This window comes from Salmo salar, chromosome 11 (genome assembly GCF_965601325.2).
Source record: "Salmo salar chromosome 11, fSalSal1, whole genome shotgun sequence".
NCBI classification, from domain to species: Eukaryota; Metazoa; Chordata; class Actinopteri; order Salmoniformes; family Salmonidae; genus Salmo; species Salmo salar.
Window position 1 is genome coordinate 27,757,489 of NC_138301.1, and position 20,510 is coordinate 27,777,998.

At 41.5% G+C, this 20,510-nt stretch overlaps 1 protein-coding gene across 2 annotated transcripts in view; it reads left to right on the forward strand.

Moving 5' to 3' along the window:
* LOC106562355 (switch-associated protein 70) overlaps window positions 1-19,975 on the forward strand; it is a 32,161-nt gene extending 12,186 nt beyond the window's left edge. For both annotated transcript variants that reach the window (XM_014127182.3, XM_014127183.2), the window contains 5 exons: window positions 14,380-14,487; window positions 14,798-14,964; window positions 18,441-18,639; window positions 19,108-19,204; window positions 19,382-19,975. In XM_014127182.3, coding sequence (XP_013982657.1) covers window positions 14,380-14,487; window positions 14,798-14,964; window positions 18,441-18,639; window positions 19,108-19,204; window positions 19,382-19,500 — 690 coding nt within the window. In that variant the 3' untranslated portion in view covers window positions 19,501-19,975. The remainder of the gene's footprint in view (window positions 1-14,379; window positions 14,488-14,797; window positions 14,965-18,440; window positions 18,640-19,107; window positions 19,205-19,381) is intronic.
* Window positions 19,976-20,510: the final 535 nt, after the last annotated feature.

The following is a 20,510-nucleotide window of genomic DNA, read 5'->3' on the forward strand; positions in this document are numbered from 1 at the left end:
TTAATGACGAGTCTGGAGGGTACTATGGTGTTAAATGCTGAGCTGTAGTCGATGAACAGCATTCTTACATAGGTATTCCTCTTGCCCAGATGGGTTAGGGCAGTGTACAGTGTGATTGCAATTGCGTCGTCTGTGGACCTATTGGGGTGGTAAGCAAATTAGTGGGTCTAGGGTGTCAGGTAGGGTGGAGGTGATATGCTCCTTGACTAGTCTCTCAAAGCACTTCATGATGACGGAAGTGAGTGCTACAGGGCGATAGTCGTTTAGCTCAGTTATCTTAACTTTCTTGGAAACAGGAACAATGGTGGCCCTCTTGAAGCATGTGGGAAAAGCATACTGGGATAGGGATTGATTGAATATGTCTGTAAACACACCAGCCAGTTGGTCTGCGCATGCTCTGAGGACGCGGCTAGGGATGCCGTCTGGGCCGGCAGCCTTGCGAGGGTTAACAACTTTAAATGTTTTACTCACGTTGGCTGCGGTGAAGGAGAGCCCGCAGGTTTTGGTAGCGGGCCGTGTCTGTGGCACTGTATTGTCCTCAAAGAAAGCAAAGAAGTTGTTTAGTTTGTCTGGGAGCAAGACATCGGGGTCCACGACGGAGCTGGTTTTCTTTTTGTAGTCCGAGATTGACTGTAGAGCCTGCCACATACCCCTTCTGTCTGAGCCATTGAATTGTGACTCTACTTTGTCTCTATACTGGCGCTTAGCTTGTTTGATTGCCTTGCGGAGGGAATAGCTACACTGTTTGTATTCGGTCATGTTTCCGGTCACCTTGCCCTGATTAAAAGCAGTGGTTCGCGCTTTCAGTTTTGCGCGAATGCTGCCATCAATCCACGGTTTCTGGTTGGGGAAGGTTTTAATAGTTGCTGTGGGTACAACATCACCGATGCACTTGTTGATAAACTCGCTCACCGAATCTGCCTATACATCAATGTTGTTGTTCGACGCTATCCAGAACATATCCCAGTCCACATGATCGAAGCAATCTTGAAGCGTGGAATCAGATTGGTCGGACCAGTGTTGAACAGACCTGAGCACGGGCGTTTCCTGTTTTAGTTTCTGTCTATAGGCTGGGAGCAACAAAATCGAGTCATGGTCAGATTTGCCGAAAAGGAGGGCGAGGGAGTGCTTTGTATGCATCGCGGAAGTTAGAGTAACGATGATCCAGAATTTTGCCAGCCCGGTTCGCGCATTCGATATGCTGATAAAATTTAGGGAGCCTTGTTTTCAGATTAGCCTTGTTAAAATCCCCAGCTACAATAAATGCAGCCTCAGGATATGTGGTGTCCAGTTTACATAGAGTCAAATGAAGTACTTTCAGGGCCGTCGAGGTGTCTGCTTGGGGCGGGATAAACACGACTGTGATTATAATCGAAGAGAATACTCTTGGTTGATAATGCGGTCGGCATTTGATTGTAAGGAATTCTAGGTCAGGTGAACAAAAGGACTTGAGTTCCTGTATGTTGTTATGATCACACCACAACTCGTTAATCATAAGGCATACAGCCCAGCCCTTCTACTTACCAGAGAGATGTTTGTTTCTGTCGGCGAGATGCGTGAAGAAACCAGGTGGCTGTACCAACTCTGATAACGTATCACAAGTGAGCCATGTTTCCATGAAACAGAGAATGTTACAATCTCTGATGTTTCTCTGGAAGGCAACCCTTGCTCGGATTTCATCTACCTTGTTGTAAAGAGACTGGACATTGGCGAGTAGTATACTCGGGAGCGGTGGGCGATGTGCCCGTCTACAGAGCCTGACCAGAAGACCACTCCGTCTGCCCCTTCTGCGGCACCGTTGTTTTGGGTCGCCTGCTGGGATCCGATCCATTGTCCTGGGTGTTGGACCAAACAGAGGATCCGCTTCGGGAAAGTTGTATTCCTGGTCATAATGTTGGTAAGTTGACGTTGCTCTTATATCCAATAGTTCCTCCCGGCTGTATGTAATAAGACTTAAGATTTCCTGGGGTAACAGTGTAAGAACTAATACAAAAAAAACTACATACTGCATAGTTTCCTAAGAACGTGAAGCGAGGTGGCCATCTCTCTCGGCGCTGGAAGACTATTCGTTGATATACAGTATATGTTGAAGAGGGTGGGGCTCAAGCTGCCCTGTGGAAAGAAGTCTGTGTTTTTTGCCCATTTTAACCGCACACTTGTTGTGTACATGGATTTTACAATGTTGCATGTTTTTCCCCAAACACCACTTTCCATCCATTTATATAGCAGACCCTCTGTCTCTCTCTCGCTTTCTGTCTCTCTCACACGCTCTCTCTCTCTCCCTCTCTCTCTCACATAATTGCTATGTAGCTTCACACTACTTGTCATTAAAATGTTATTCAGTGTGTTAAACCCCCTTTCATTCAGAACTATAGACCGCCACAGAAACTGACCTGCTCTCTCAGGACAGGGAATCCTCACACCTCTCCCTGTTACTAATCACACTTTTATTGTCCTCTGTTTGTCTGCTGTAAATTATAGTTAACTTTTCTGCCTTGGGGCTGTAGCCCGTTAAGAATTAACACTAACAATGTTGATTGTATTCTATGGTCAAAGCTACAGGTTCTGTCCTCATCCAGGCCAGTTCCCAAGAATTTTACACAGACCTGTCACACATTCTTCCACTCTCTCAGCTGAGACAACCCAGACTAAATCAGACACATTCATGGTCCATCAGGGCTGATTGTAGTAGTTATATTGTAGGGTTATTATAGTAGTTTGGGAATTATACTACCAGTTGTCGACTGATCTCAGTAAACCTGATCCATGATGTCATTTTACATGTAGCCTACTCCTGAAGATACAAAATATATTATAATGAGCCTGTTACAGTATTTGTAAAATGCTTCACTACTTCTCAAGTCTGTGGTGAAAGCACTTGATGGAAAAGTCCAGTGGCTGTGTGAAGGAGGTGTGATAGGTAAAAGACAATAGGCTGATTATATGGTCGAGTTCTCGCTACTCTTTACTGCATTCAATTATAATGGACAGAATGAAAGGTCAGAGCTTACCTACCCTCCCTTTCCCGAGTCAAGGAAAACCTCTCTCTCTCTCTCTCTCTCTCTCTCTCTCTCTCTCTCTCTCTCTCTCTCTGTCTCTGTCTGTCTCTCTGTCTCTCTCTCTACTTGCTTTCTCCTATACCCTTTATTATATATATTTTTTACATGTATATAAAGTTTACAGTTAAGTATTGCTTCTTTTGATTAACAATTGATTTAGTGAAGGTTTATTTGTTATTTGTCACACGGCTCAGATGCTCTCATAGTATTACCGGGGGGGGGGGGGTTATGTTACTCCCAGAGGAGTTTCAGTTCCTCATTAATGAACACCATACCGTGAAGTCTCATGCTTAACTTTGACCCATGTTTAACTAGTGTAATACTTGTAGAAAACTTACCTTAAAAACTTCTTAAGGCTAGGGGGCAGTATTCGGAAGTTTGAATGACTGAGGTGCCCAAAGTAAACTATAAAACACGCTAAAGTTTCTAAAACTGTTAAAATAATGTCTGTGAGTATAACATAACTAATTTGGCAGGCGAAACCCCGAGGACAATCCATCCAGGATTTTTTGTTGTTGTTGAGGTCATTGGATTTTTCCAATGAGTTTCTATGGGAAACCCAAATTATTAGGACCCAGATTGCAGTTCCTATGGCTTCCACTAGATGTCAACAGTCTTTAGAAATTGTTCAATGTTTTCTTTTTGATAAATGAAGAAGTAGTCGTATTCTTTCTAAGTGTCACTCAGGTGGACTCTAGTCTTTTGGTGCATGTGAATGAGAGCGTGTTCCTCGTTGTTTTTCTCCGGTATTGGAAACAGTTTATTCCCTTTTAAATTTTATCGATTATTTACATTTTAGGGTACCTGAGGTTGGATTAGAAACGTTGTTTGAAATGTTTGGACCAAGTTTACAGGTAACTTATTAGATCCTTTGTAGGCATGTTGGGCGAGTTGGAACCGGTGTATTTCTGAATCAAACGCGCCAAATAAACTGACATTTTTGGGATATAAAGAAGAACTTTATCGAACAAAACGACCATTCATTGTGTAACTGAGACCTTTGGGATTGCGAAAAGATAAAGATCTTCAAAGGTATGCGATTTATTTTATCGCTATTTCTGACTTTCGTGATGCATCTGTTTACTTGGAAAATGTTTTTCATGCTTTTGTATGCAGGGTGCTGTCCTCAGATAATCGCATGGTATGCTTTCGCCGTAAAGCCTTTTTGAAATCTGACAAAGCGGCTGGATTAACAAGATGTTTATCTTTTAAATGATGTAAGACACATGTATCGTCATGAATGTTTAATATTACGAATTTAGTATTTTTGTATTTCGCGCTCTGCAATTTACCGGATGTTGTCAAATCGATCCCGTTAACGGGATTCTAGCCGTAGGGGATCCCTAAGAGGTTTTAATTCCCAACTGCGGTGAATCAAACATATTATGTTAGAAATGTTTATTAATTTCAGAAGCAGATCATTGTCCCCCATGATGAAATCGGGGAGGGGACTGTGGATCTGTCTCCGTCCGTTAGTACGTTCATACGTTAGTCAGATGCGATATCTCAGACAGCATTGGCCCGACTTTGACAACTTGGGTGAACGATGCGTCTTGCGATAGAGATCCGGCATTTACAAAAACACAGATTGGCCAGATGGTGACTCTATAACAACAGATTCAAAATGCTAGTTTTGAAAGGTCACGCCCCTCACCCCGTTTGACCTAAAGTCATAAAATTTGCTACATAGGTCCCTTTCCTCACAAGGAACAATTTTACCTTAAGGACACACAAGGTCCGCCATGATGGATTTTCCGCCATTTAGAATTTTGTGAAGAAGACTTAAAACACTACTCTTCTGGTACCGAATGACCGATCTGCACGAAACTTGATATGTGGCATCTATGGACAAAGGTCTCTCAATGCAATATTTTCCAGACTAGTATCTAGAACAACATGGCCTCTATTGACCAATAAACATTAATGTGGGCATGGTCTGGCACATAAATACATAGACACTGAGTGTGCAAAACATTAGGAACACCTTCCTAATATTGAGTTGCACCCCTTTTGCCCTCAGAACAGCCTCAATTCGTCAGGGCATGTATTCTACAAAGTGTCGAAAGCATTCTACAGGGATCCTGGCCCATGTTGACTCCAATGCTTCCCACAGTTGTGTCAAGTTGGCTGGATGTTCTTTAGGTGGAGCCATTCTTGATACACATGGGAAACTGTTGAGTGGGAAAAACCCAGCAGAGTTGCAATTCTTGACACTCTCAAACCGGTACGCCTGGCACCCTTATTTTTGGCACTAAACAGGGAGGGGGGGGGGGGGATTCTACTAAGCTATATGGAATTGTTTTAAGAAGGATCCTTTTCTTATATGATTTTGAATTTTAAGACTAGAATAGTGTTGAATATTTTCCCGGTATTTTACAAATGTTCCATCCCGAGAATAAATCACTTTTATTCTCAGGATGGAATGGTATTTCCCCGCCAAAACCGGAAGTGTCTTTATAAAGCATATAAATAGGCCTGTCTGGATTTGATTAGAGCTTTGATCAAAAATTCAATCTGATGCTACCAGAGCCTGATGAGCCATACATTAAATACATTTCAGTAGCCCAAGCCCAAATTATTGTGTCATTATCCAATACACATATGATATAGGCTGCTGCACATTACACATTTCATAAAAACATAGCCCATAGATGTAGCTAGCTATACAATGCCTTCGGGAAGTATTCAGACCCCTGATTTTTTTCCCCCACATTTTGTTACGTTACAGCCTTATTCTAAAATTGATTAAATAAAAAAAAAATCATCAGCAATCTACACACAATACCGCATAATGGCAAAGTGAACACTGTTTTTCAGAATTTTTGGCAAGTTTATAAAAAATAAAGGCCCTTCGGTATGAGACTCGAAATTGAGCTCAGGTGTATCCTGTTTCCATTGATCATCCTTGAGATGTTTTTACAACTTTATTGGACTCTGTGGTAAACTGTGGTAAATTCAATTGATTGAACATTATTTGGAATGGCACACACCTGTCTATATAAGGTCCCACAGTTGACAGTGCGTGTCAGAGCAAAAACCAAGCCGTGAGGTTGAAGGAATTGTCCGTAGAGCTCCGAAACAAGATTGTGTTTGTTGGGGGTTACGGTAACCGTAACCGGGTTACCGCTTTTCAACCCTATATATACAAATATATACCATTTGTTTTGATGAATGTTGTTATTTGGCCTTACTGCTATTAGCCCATACAAATGCATTGAATAACAAATTCACTACATGGAACAACAGATAGTCACCCCAAAAAATCTAAAGGAAGTTTGTTCTGAAGTGTCTGTCCTATATCTGAGAGATATAAGAAAGATCAGGAAACATTAGTATATATATTTTTTTTTTTACATGTATTTAACGCACTAAGCAGTCTCCAAAGATACAGTACATCCATTCATTTTTTTCAACTGGTACTGGGGGACCTTGGGCATCCTAGAGCAGAACAATAGTTTGTAGGCCAAAACTTTCGGACACTACCTATGATTTTGTGAGAAGACCGATTTTTGGGATGTCTCATGGTCTGACCGCTCTAGCTTTGTCAGCTTTCACCTCAGATGCAGTGGATTGAGACGCTTCCAATGCAATGTATTATGCTAATTAGATTTCCACGGGGCGCGGACATCAACCTTAGACGCTTGATCTGTTTGACTCAGAGTGATGAAATTTGGCCCACATGCTCAGGGATATGAGTCTAGCTAACCCAAGCGATATCTCAGACACCACTGGCCCGATTTTGACTAAACTTGGGTGAATAATTCGGCTTGCCATAGAGATCCGTCATTTACAAAATTACACTAATTGGCCCAATGGGGGTGCTGCATCTTTCGTGGGGGACGACATGTTTACTGTTGCCTTGTTTTTCATTATATCTGAGAAGGGGGGGAAAAGCACTTATGCAAACGTAGCTGGCTCTGGGACACCTGTGAAAGAGCTGATGCCTGTATTCCGGTGCTGGTCTGCTGGTTATTTAGATCTGTCTCAGACTACCCACTTCCCCCTTTGCACCAGCATCTGGAGGCCCAGCTTTTCTTCTTATGCATCATTCTTTGCTATTCAATTTCTCAACTCAAATCCTGTGTTGCTCAGTTGGTAGAGCATGGCGCTTGCAACACCAGGGGTGAGGGTTTGATTCCCAAGGGGGTGGGGGAGTATGAAAATGTATGCACTCACTACTGTAAGTCGCTCTGGATAAGAGTGTATGCTAAATTACTAAAATGTTTTAAAAAATCAGATCAACTACCACTGTCCAATTGAAAGAAGTCCTTATCTTTTTATATAATTTTGTTGCTGTATTGTCACAATTCGTTTTAAAGTTTTATTAAGTTTTCTTGTTTTTCAATCAAGCAACAAAACACATTCCACATTCACAGATGTGACAGACTTAATAAAATAATAATAAAAAAATAATAATAAAAAACTAATAAAAATAGAAAAGAATAAAAAATTTAAGAATAATTATTTAAAAGAAATATATATAAAAACTTGCAGCAGCACAATCAAGGTTCTTACCTATTTCCAGCCATAGCTGAGACGACGAGCAAATAATTCGTTTTTAGTTTTTACCGCACCTTACACAACATGTATCTGCTCGTTTCCCTAATCACCCCATTCACTCTGTCCAATTTGAAATATAGTTGAGTAGTGGAGACCAGAGTCTATCAAACTTGGGCTGTCTCTTGCGGAGGTCATAAGTGAGCTTTTCAAGAGGGAGAAAGTCAACAATCTGGTCAATCCACATTTTAAATGTAGGAGAGGTATTAGAGGCCCACAATAGAAGAATACATTTCTTAGCAAAGTATGTAATAGTCATCAGCAAATTTTCTCTGTCAGGATCAAGAACAAAGTCCTGTTGGGCATTAAGAAGTTAGATACACGGGGTCATATCAAACTGTACATCTAGTATTTTCTGTGCAACTGTAACGGCTGTCGTCGGAAGAAGACCAAGGTGCAGCGGAGTTAGTGTTCATAATTTAATTCAGAAAGAACACTATATAACTACAAAACAAGAAACAACCGACAGCTAAACAGTACTGACAGCTAACACACTGAACAGAAACAATTACCCACAAAACCCCAACGGAAAAACATGCACTTATGTGTGACTCCCAATCAACAGCAACGAACTTCAGCTGTGCCTGATTTGGGAGCCACACACGGCCCAAAACAAAGAAATACAAAAACATAGAAACAGAACATAGAACGCCCACCCAATGTAACACCCTGGCCTAACCAAAATAAAGAACAAAAAACCCCTCTCTATGGCCAGGGCGTTACAGCAACAGTATGTATAGATTGCCAAAATCTGGCAATCTCTCTACAGCTCCAAAATACATGCATATAGGTTCCACTTTCAGAGGTACATATTTTACAGTTAGGAGAAATGTCTGTTTTCATTCTATGGAGTCTCATTGGAGTGTAATAAAATTTGTACAAAAATGTGTAATTAGATTCTTTCATTTTTACATTAGTAGAAGAGCAGTATACCCTGTCGCAAACCTCCCCCCATAACTCATCACTGATAGTCAGACCAAGGTCCTTTTCCCAGATTCTTTTCAAAGGAGTAAAGGAGGAGCCTCCTTTCTCAGAAAGGAGTCTATAGATATAAGATATTTAGCCTTTAATGGATTGTGCTGTGACAAGAAGGGTTTCAACTTCATTCAGCTGAGCTCTAAACCTCCTCTTGGAAGTAAATGAGGAAATGACATGTCTAATTTGAAGATATATTTTTTTTTTTATGGGATCTTGGCACATTGAATTCACTGCAGAGATCTTGAAAGGATTTCAGTGTAGTGGTTTTCTGATGAAACAGGTCTGAAAAGGTCCTGATTCCTAGAGTATGCCAAAAATTAAAGTTGGCATCACTCAGGGCTTTTGGCAAGTCTGGGTTGCCTGCTATAGGCGAGTGAGAACATATTTGGGAGGAAATGCCCAGGTATTCTTACAGTCCCTCCACACTACTAGGGTGCTGTAAATCACAAAGGTTTTGGCTATGTTGCCCACTTCACTAAAGTTATTCATGAATATATTTGAGCTTAGGGGCAATGAACCACAGGATTGGGCTTCTATCTGAATCCACGTTGACTCTTGTCTGTTTGTGATCCATGTTAGCATGTTGCGGATTTGGGCAGACCAGTTGTACAATTGAAGGGAGGAAAGGGCAAGACCACCCTTAGAATCAGGTTTCGATAGAGTGGAGAACTTGATCCTAGGTTTTTTTATTGCCCCATATAAATTTGGTGATGCTTTGGTTAGTTGTTTTAAAAAAAGAAACTGGGAGATGGCATGGGAGCATCTGAAATCAATAGTTCAGTTTAGGGAGGATGTTCATACGGATGACATTAATTCTTCTGACAAGGCTAATTGGGAGGGAGACCCAGGTTTGGAGATCGTACTTGATTCAATCCAGGAGTGGAAGATAATTTTCCTTGAAAAGGCTATTCAGATCTGGTGTTATGAAGATCCCAAGGTATTGAAACCCCTGTGTCTTCCATTGGAATGGACATAGTGTCTCCATAGAGCTGGTGAATGTAAAATTGAGAGGGCAGACAGTGGATTTGTTAAAATGTACCTTATATCCTGAAAACTTGCCATACTGAGCAATTGTGTCTAAAATGGGAGGGATTTCTCAGGGTTGATAAGGATTGCTCCTTATCAACTCTGCCAGAGGCTCTGCCCCCAACAAGTAGAGCAGGGGGGACAGCGGGCACCCTTGTCTTGTGCCCCGTCCCAAAGGGAATCTGTCAGAATCTGTTCAGTCTCTTAGTAGTCACCATGGCATTTGGATGAGAGTATAGGGACTTAATCCATTTAATAAAGTTTGGGCCCATATTGAACTTTTCTAAGACTAAGAACAGAGCTCCACTCCATCCTGTTGAACGCCTTCTCAGCATCCAGTGAAGCCAGCAGGACAGGGGTCTTCTGTGCATTTACTTGATCAATAATATCAAAAAGACGGCGAATGTTGTCAGAATTGTCTCTAATAAATCCAGTTTGGTCCGCTTTTATCATTTTGGGAAGAAGAGTGTTTATTCTTTTGGCGAGCAATTTGGTAATTATTTTGTAGTCGAAATCCAACAAGCTTATGGGCCGGAAGGACGAGCAGGATATAGGGTCCTTATCTTTTTGGAGTAACACTGTAATGCGAGCTGTGTGCATCGAGTCTGGGAGAACTCCATTTTTGCAAAAATCCTCCAGCATTGGCATGAAAATAGGGCTAAGCTGGGGCCAAAAAGCTTTGTAGAACTCTCTGGGGAATCCATCTGGGCCTGGGGACTTATTAGGTGACATGGAGGTAATTGCCTCCAGGATCTCCTCAGGAGTGAAGGGGGAGATGAGATCTTCTCCGCCGGTCTCTGATAGTTTAGGTAGCGAGAATCCCTCTAGGAAGGAGTGGAGTTCTGCCTCCGTATGATTTCTTTCAGAGGTATATAGTTTGCAGTAAAAATCATGAAAAGTTAAATTTAGCTCTTTTGGGTCATATGTGACCCCGTCCTCTGCTGTTCGGATAGCCATGATTGTACGCTCTGACTGCTTTTAAAAAAAATTGGTAAGCAAGAAAATCTACTCGGCCTATTGCTATACTCATGGTATTTCTGTTTAGTAAAGAAAACAATTTTTTTATCTCCCGAGTATATTCCAAATTCAGTTTGGCTATGGCTGCTTTAAGTTGACTCCAGGAGGTGCTGTCTGGGGATTGTTTATGTACTTTTTCACAGCGTTCCAGCTCCCTCAAGATCTAGCCTGTGTGCTTCCATTGCTTTTTTCTTAGAGGAAGCATATGCAATTAGATGACCTCTTAGTGTGACTTTGGCACCGTCCCACATTGTGGCCGGAGAAACAGGAGAATCTTTGTTGTCTTGTGTGTAGTTGTCTATCCATGTAGTTACCAATGTATGGAACGCTTCGTTTGATAACATAGAGGTGTTTAATTTCCAGCTCTTTGACCTCGGAATGTTTTTGCAGAGGTCAAAGCAGAGGTGGACAAAGGCGTGATCTGAATGTGCTATGGGTTCCGATTGTACACGTGGCTGAATTTATTAAACTCTTTGGGATAAAAATGTAATCTATACGGGAGTAGGTGTTATGGACATTAGAGTAGTATGTATAGTCCATAGATGAGCTATTAGTCTCTCTCCAGATATCTATCAGTCCCATCTCTTTAGTAAGAGAGTTCAACATCTTTGCAGATCTAGAATTTGTGGTGGGGACTTGAGAAGATTTGTCTAGGGTTGGGATGAGGGTACAATTAAAATCTACGGCCACCACGCCAAAGGAAACGCAATGCTCATTGAACAGGGTTATCATTTTTGACATGAAAGCAGGAGTATCTGTATATGTTTAAGATAGTAATTGGTTGCCCATACAGTGACCCAGATATCAAAATAAATCTCCCCTCCGGATCAGATATGTTTTTGTCAATTATGAATGGAACATTCTTATGGATAAGTATGGCTGTACCTCTACTGTTTGATTTGAAAGATGAGAAATACACCTGTCCCACCCAAGCTCTGCGGAGTTTGGCATGTTCAGCATCACAGAGGTGTGTCTCTTGTAATAGCGCAATGTCTGCTTTTTCCTTTTTTAGAGCACGTATCTTTTTCCGTTTTATTGCATGACCTAGACCATGGCAGTTCCATGTCAATAGATTTAAGGTACTAGTCATCGTCATCGAACAGTAAACGAACTTTAGTGCAAGTCATCTCTGGGTAAAGGTGGATAATAGTTACAGCTGCGTTCACATAAAAGGAAAATAAATGGTGTACATAAAATAACAATCTCTGAACATCCCAGCCGAGTTGGATCTATTACCCCCCGCTCAGTTTCAATTCTGTGTTCCGAAAAAACAACAAACCGGGAACAGTTAGCAACGCACAACGTCTCCCCAGCAAAGAAATGCCTCATCCTGTCCGCCCCGCATTGAGTAAATGACAACGTAGCCCCCGTCCAGACCACATTAAAAGAGGGAGAAAATAAAATCAATAACCCAGCCTACATTTACCTCCCCCAAGGGACATAGGGAACCACAAGTAATAATGGCACAAAAAAAGGGAAATAAAAGTAGGCTGAAACGTTAGTAGGCCTAGGTTAGGCTATATAGCCTATCCCTCTCAGCTAAAGGAAAATAAATATAGATTAGACGGCTATTATGACATTTAGGGGAGTGGGTGGGTCTTTGGATGTCAGCTATATGTTGTCTTACCTCCTTTGGTAATAACAGTAATCGCATTTAGTCATTGGTCCATTTCTCATTGACCAGGATTGTCTTTCAAAAAACGTTTTGCCTCTTCGGGAGTTTTGAAGTGTCGCAGGGCTCCTTGGTGAAGAATCCTGAGCTCGTTTGGGTATTTGAATCCCCTAAAGATGCCTCGGTCAATGGAGTATTTCTTCACCTTGTCAAACTCTCGCCGCTTTCGACGTATTCCAGCTGACAGGTCCTGGTGTAAAGTGAGTTTGGCGTTTCCTACTGTAATGGTGTTGATTTTCACCGCCTGTAGGACTCGTTCCTTGTCGGTGAATCTCAGGAAGCGTATGGTGATTTGACACGGTGGTTGTCTGGCTGCTGGTGGGGGCCTCAATGCTCGGTGAGCAGGTATGGCAGCTGCATAAATGATGTGTTGGTGAGTGCGAGTGTGTGTGTGTGGGTGTTGGTTTGAGTGTGTGCAAGAGTGTCAATGTAGGCGTAAAAGGCAGATGGATATACAAGTTGTTGTTTTTTTAACCTTTCTTTAACTAGGCAAGTCAGTTAAGAACAAATTCTTATTTACAATGATGGCCAAACCCGGACGACGCTGGGCCAATTGTGCGCCACCCTATGGGACTCCCAATCACGGTCAGATGTGATACAGCCTGGATTCGAACCAGGGACTGTAGTGATGCCTCTTGCACTGAGATGCAGTGCCTTAGACCGCTGCGCCACTCGGGAGCAGTATGGCAGGGCTAAAAAGTGCTGAAAAGTGACTGGTAGCAGGAATATATAAATACTTATGGTAATATACTGTCACGTTGGTATAAAGGGATCGGGAGACAGGCGCAGAAATAGGTAACAGGGGTTTTTATTTACCCAAATTACAGCATGCCATGTCAAGGCACGGGGACAAAGCCCAAACAAACACCTATACAAAACACAGGGTTGAGACCCAAACGAAAGAGCGAGGAGTACCTCGAATAAATACACAATCGACAAGACCATGGTGAACACTTATACAATTACTAATCAAGGAAATGGGGACCAGGTGTGCGTAATGACACAGTTCCGGAGGGATCCCTGACATATACGAATGGTAATATATTCATGTAAACAGGAGTAATAATGACCAGTAGCAGCATAAATGGATAAATACTTATGGTAATGGTAACCAATCATCAATGAACAGCAGCGTAGTGGTAGTAATACATCTTGACACAGAGGCAGGGGAAGGAATGCCAAAAAGTGACTTATTCAAATTCTCCTACAGTCACAAGCAGGTATGACGTTTTGATGTCTATATATGTATTATAGTATTAGAAAGAGCAGATTCTAAATCACATATCCTCGTTAAACAACTCTTAAAAATTACCCCTTGGGCTCGATTTCAAAATATAAAATTTTGGCTGATTTACTGCGATTCCATGGCAACACTCAAACCACAGTAATATATTTAAACTCAAAATATGCCATTCTGTTCTTTTGAAATGCATTTTCTTAAATTCATAATGTTCCTTAAAGCCCCCATGCAGTCTTTTTAATGTTCTTTTTTAATTAATGTCAATTAAATCACTATCTGTGTTAAAATACCCATACTAACATACTGTATATGTACTTAATGAGTATATACTACATACTATTAGTTCATTTTAGTATACTGTAAACAAACGGTATCGTTTCAGTTGAGGACTAGTGCTTCTCCTGTCTACCGGAAGTTGGTGCTGTTGCTAGGCAACCTCTTGCTAGCTTGTTAGCATAACAAATGACTAGCTAGACATTTTACGTTTTTGGGTGTGTTCGTAAATTCAATCTGGAGTGCCAGAGTGCACTCTGGGCGTTTGTAAATCCAGAGCGTTGTCAGATTGTCTGTTCGTAAATTCAGAGCGCACAGTGGACATTCTGGCCAAGGAGTAGGGTTGATCCGAGCGTTCAACTCCAATGGCAGTCAAGCACCCAAGCTAACGTTGGCTAGCTACTTCCAGACATGAGAGAACACCTCACTCTGACCTCACTACTTGCCCTAGCAGAGCTGGTTAGGCTGTTTTTATGTTATCCAGAGTGTTGGTGACTCGTTCCCTCGAGGCCAGGCTTTTGTAGTGTTAAGGCTTCCTCTCCCTTGGCTCCTAACAGAAACTGGAGGAGGCAGTGGCCACAGCGACTCTGGAGGAGCAGAGGAGAAAACAGACCCAGACTGACCTGCAGGACCGCTACAGAACGGACCTGGAGAGAGAGAAAATGGTAACCAACCACAAAGCTACACTCTAGCTCTGTTCCAGGAAGTGCATACTCAGAATCACTGTAACAACGTATTGCTCAGCAAGACTTATCTCATGACTTTGAATCATTGCGTTTGATGAATAACAAAGTATTATTACTATTAGTATTACTATTACTCACAGTATGAGTAACAGTATTATTTATGGAGTTATCTGGGAAAATCTACACTAAACAGAATTGATTGTCATATGCACACCACATGCTACTTTGTACTGTGGTGGTGTGTGTGCAGATTATCATATCAAACTGTGTGTCCATTGTCCCCTGTCAGGTTCGTCAGCAGATGGAGGAGCAGGTGGCCCAGAAGTCCAGTGAGTTGGAGCAGTACCTGCAACGTGTCAGGGAGCTGGAGGACATGTACCACCGCCTGGAGGATGCACTAGAGGACGAGAGACAGGCCAGGCAGGATGAGGAGACCATGCGCAAACTACAGACCAGGTTAGACGCAACACATACTTGACACACACTTGACACACTCATAGCCTTACACTGAGGGTACAAAACATTAGGAACACCTTTCTAATATTGAGTTGCTTCCCCTTTTGCCCTCATTTATCTAATTAACTAACTATGTTTAATTGTTATACAATTAAATTAATAATGTAACAATTAACTCATTAGGATCTGGGACACCACGAGAGCGGTTCTTTAATCTGTTAGGGCTAGGGGGCAGTATTGACACAGCCGGATAAAAAATGTACCCGATTTAATCTGGTTACTACTCCTGCCCAGTAACTAGAATATGCATATAATTATTGGCTTTGGATAGAAAACACCCTAAAGTTTCTAAAACTGTTTGAATGGTGTCTGTGAGTATAACAGAACTCATATGGCAGGCCAAAACCTGAGAAGATTCCATGCAGGAAGTGGCCTGTCTGACAAATTGTGTTTAATCTTGGCTCTTTTTTATTGAAGACTGAGGATCTTTGCAATAACGTAACACTTCCTACGGCTCCCATAGGCTCTCAGAGCCCGGGAAAAAGCTGAACGATATCAAGGCAGGCTCTGGCTGAAACACATTATCGCTTTTGGCAAGTGGCCGAACAGAGTACTATGGGCTTAGGCGCGTGCTTTATTTTCTTTCGTCTGTTTACCTAAACGCAGATTCCCGGTCGGAATATTATCGCTTTTTTATGAGAAAAATAGCATAAAAATTGATTTTAAACAGCGGTTGACATGCTTCGAAGTACGGTAATTGAATATTTCGAATTTTTTTGTCACGAATTGCGCCATGCTCGTCACCCTTATTTACCCTTTCGGATAGTGTCTTGAACGCACGAACAAAACGCCGCTGTTTGGATATAACTATGGATTATTTTGAACCAAACCAACATTTGTTATTGAAGTAGAAGTCCTGGGAGTGCATTCTGACGAAGACAGCAAAGGTAATAACATTTTTCTTATAGTAAATCTGACTTTGATGAGTGCAAAACTTGCTGGGTGTCTAAATAGCTAGCCCTGTGATGCCGGGCTATCTACTGAGAATATTGCAAAATGTGCTTTCACCGAAAAGCTATTTTAAAATCGGACATATCGAGTGCATAGAGGAGTTCTGTATCTATAATTCTTAAAATAATTGTTATGCTTTTTGTGAACGTTTATCGTGAGTAATTTAGTAAATTCACCGGCAGTGTTCGGTGGGAATGCTAGTCACATGCTAATGTAAAAAGCTGGTTTTTGATATAAATATGAACTTGATTGAACAAAACATGCATGTATTGTATAACATAATGTCCTAGGGTTGTCATCTGATGAAGATCATCAAAGGTTAGTGCTACATTTAGCTGTGGTTTGGGTTTATGTGACATTATATGCTAGCTTGAAAAATGAGTGTCTGATTATTTCTGGCTGGGTACTCTGCTGACATAATCTAATGTTTTGCTTTCGTTGTAAAGCCTTTTTGAAATCGGACAGTGTGGTTAGATTAACGAGAGTCTTGTCTTTAAAATGGTGTAAAATAGTCATATGTTTGAAAAATTGAAGTTTTTGCATTTTTGAGGAATTTGAATAACGCGCCACGGGATTACACTGGCTGTTGAGTAGGTGGGACGCAAGCATCCCACCTAGCCCATAGAGGTTAAAGAGTTACCATCTCCCGAATTAAACTCTAAAAGGTATTTACCTATCACATCTATAAACAGTCAACTTATTAATCATAACCTCGTATCATATCATCATTCTGAACCTCCTTGCATCTGCAAAAACCTAAGCCTTAATTATGATTCAGTACTACACAAATTGGTTGAATTATTTAATTACTAGCTAATTAAATGGGAACAGGATAAACACACACACACTGCACCAGTTATTGACTGGAGACGTAATACTCTGAAACAGGTCTCTAGCGGAATGACAACAACATGGATGCTTGTTAAAGAAGAGATGGAGAGAGAGGGACAGAGACACTTAACATTGCCACATTCAGAAACTACTGTCACTTACAATAACCATATACTTTGCACAAGAACCGCTGCCCGCTTTCAACAAGACATCATGAATGTATTTACATGAAATGCCTGGGTTCGCCTGGGATCTCTCGGTGAACGGGGCAGCCTTGGAAAGGGTGTTGGGGCAGCCTTGGAAAGGGTGTTGGGCCTTTTCGCGGCACGCTTGTAAGGCTCTGATTGTCCGAAATGGTTTCAACAACTCTTCTACTGTTGTCCTTCTTCATAGTTGTCCGGTATCTGGTGACTTGTCGTGTAGTCCTAAACAGAACTACAGAGTTGATTTTCCTTCCATTCACTCTTGAAGATAGGCTAGCCAGCCGTATCAATGGTTTCCCAGTGGGGTGATGAAAGTAGCGTAATACGATGGTTTGAGCAGAGTAATAGGATGGTCATACTTAAATTCGCTTTCGAAGATACTTTACTTAGGACAGCTAATCAGCCGTACCAGTGATTGTCCTGGAGGTGAGTTTATCATCTCCACCTCCTGTTGAGATTCAAAGTTCAAACCATTTTAAACATGTAGTAGCCGCTTCACGCCTTTTCTGGTTCAATGTGTTTTTTTCTTAACCCATCATTTATACCTTTTGCCCGAAACGTCTGGTTCCGGCTGGCTGGCACGCACCCTGACCTCACTCTGGGGCGGTGATTACTCACTGTGCAAAGTTTTGGAAAACAATTATCTCTTATAACTTTTCAAATCACATCCCTCTCTATTCAAAAACACTTTAATCATTTTCCATATTACATGCACAACCTATAGTATGGAAACTTTATCCATGTAGTGTGTACTTTACTTTCCAAGTTACAGTATTTCCTTCATAACATTTTTAATGACATCACAAAATAACAAACAACATGACATTAGTGTTCTATAGATCGCCTCTGACAATTCCCCACGTTCTGCATTAGAAATATTGTTCCATTATTCACTTTTTAACGTGTTAGAGTTTCAGCGGGAAAAGGTCTGTTGAGACAAAGCACATTCCTTTGGTGAATTTGGAGAGTGCAAGCCTGGATCTTCTCCCTTGATTTACAATAGGACGTGAGTGTCAATCACCACTAGTTCTTTCCTCCCCCCTCTACGGGTGAAATGGGGTCTGATTGAAGTTATTCATTGCAAACCTGATCTGACCTATTTGGATTATTGTGGTCAGTCATGACATAGAGATCCTAGCTTTCACCTGGATTCACCTGGTCAGTCTATGTCATGGAAAGAGCAGGTGTTCCTGATGTTTTGTACACTCAGTGTATGTGCACTGGTTAAAGATAGTACACTATATAGGGAAACGGGTGCCATGTGGTACACAACTTCACACACAGATGGAGTGTACATTATCGCGCAAAAACAGTTGTGTATCAGAAGCCTGTGTATAGATGTTAACATTCTCAGGCATCTGCACCCAACATTTCTTTGAGTGTCTGTCTGTGATTGGTTCATGTGGTGTGTCTGTTTCTGCATGTACCCAGGCTTCTGGAGGAGGAGTCAGCCAAGCGAGCAGAGCTGGAGCAGATCCACCTGCAGCAGCAGAGGGCCATCTCCCAGACCCAGGCTGAAAAGCAGGAGCTGGAGAGCGACCGGCTGGCCAAGGAGATGGCCCTGCAGGCAGCCATGCTGCAGCTGGAGAGTCTTGAGAGAGAGAGGCACGGAGCGCTGGAGCAGTACGAGGTCAGAGAACAACACCCTGTCTGTGTTTCAATATGGCTTTTAGTAGGGAACATGTCCCCTATTAACACTTCACTTAAAGTAAGGTGTTGCTGGGCCATTTCATAAACAAGATAAAAACAAATTTGTCAGGAAGTACTTCCTTTAGATCTATATGTCTGTGAGCAACTACTGGTCTTTATTCAGATGAATATAGTGTTGAGTCAGTGGAAGGCTGCCTGACGTTTGAACCAGAAACAGTCCCTGGCCCCAAACTTGGCTTCTTCTCGAATTACTCCTCTGTCAACTGTTGACGCAACACAAAACCATCATACAGGTCTCTCCTTGCACTCTGCTGCCATCTAGTGGCAATATCACTGAGAACGGTCTCTACTTCAAGAACAACAGCATAACTTATTTATTACTTAAAGGGACTTGTACTTGCATCATTGAGATATATGGATAAACTATGTGTGTGTGTTTGTGTTACAGGAGGTGAGAATGAAACTGGAGCAGGCAGCTAATAAGACCAAGAGCTGGAAGGACATGGTGGCCAAGCATGAGGGACTGGTCCGTCTCATCCAGCCAGGTAAGTAAGAATGAGAGAGGCCAACATCACCATAGTAGAATGTCCTCCACTGCATATTCATATACTGTTCTGTTCTCCTCTCCATACTCATATTACAATGCTATTGATGACTTTGTTCTATTGATCTATTGTTTCAATACAGTCTGTGATGTTTTCTTTCTCCTTCTGTCTGTGCAGGTGATAAAGGACCACAGAGGATGACTAACTGGGGCCCAGCAGCCTTCACAGACACTGAGCTGGATCTGAGGAAGAAGTCCTGGCAGGAGAGGAAGAACCACAACCAGTCAGCCCAGTAGACTAGAGATGGTGCTTCTTACCTGATGGTCCAGACATCTTACTGTGATCGTGTAGCATCAGGATACTGTTGTCTTTAGTTGTTGAGAATTAACTAATGTGTACGGTTGCAAAATTCCTGAAACTTTCCAAAAATGTCCAGGATTTCCAAAAATCCTTATTGCTGGATTCTCGATTTCCAGCTTATTTTCTCCTAATTCTGGGAATCTTCTAACTGGGATATCTGGAATTTTGAAACCCTACTAATGTGCCAATGCTTTGACATTCCAAGTGTTTTGCCATTCTGTGGTCTGATAAGTCTTTAACCAGGAAAAAGAGCTGAAAATATTCAGTGAATAATATGTAAAACTTTTTTTTTTAAATGGAGTGTCATGCGAAAGTAATAAGATTAAAGTAATAAGATAAAAGTAATAAGATGTTTTATATTTAAAATGCGAACGCATAAGTAGCGCATCTTATAAAATATATTTAAAGACATTTCTTTATACTGTTTCTGTCTGTTTTAATGGATGAGGGATGTGAGAATTATGTGTTAGAATAGGCGAGTAGTGAACGGGTAGGTTAGATATACTATATCCACCCCCAAAAATGGCATGTATATATTGCTCTGGGTTGCATATGCTCAGCCTTGATTTATATATTTGATACATTTCATTCAATTTTTTTTTTTTTTCAATCTATCCATTTAAAATGTAATTTCCTGGTTTGCATGTGGGAACTGTGGAACCTTGAGTAATATTCCTATGAAATACTTGGCCGATGTCCTCTTGTGGTTTCATGAGTAAAAGTATCTGTTTACGGCTCTGCCGTAACTCACAGTAATGTTATACTGTGGTGGGCTGGGAGTTATTGTAGATACCTTTAACTGCTTGAGTCCATAGCTATAGTTCCCCTTGTGTTGTTGTAGTCAGGTGAAGTTAAATTTAACCAAAAATAGGCGAGTGTGAGCTGAGCTCTGTGCTTGTGTGTAATAATGAATATTGGTGCAGTGAGAACTCATGAGATCTGACTG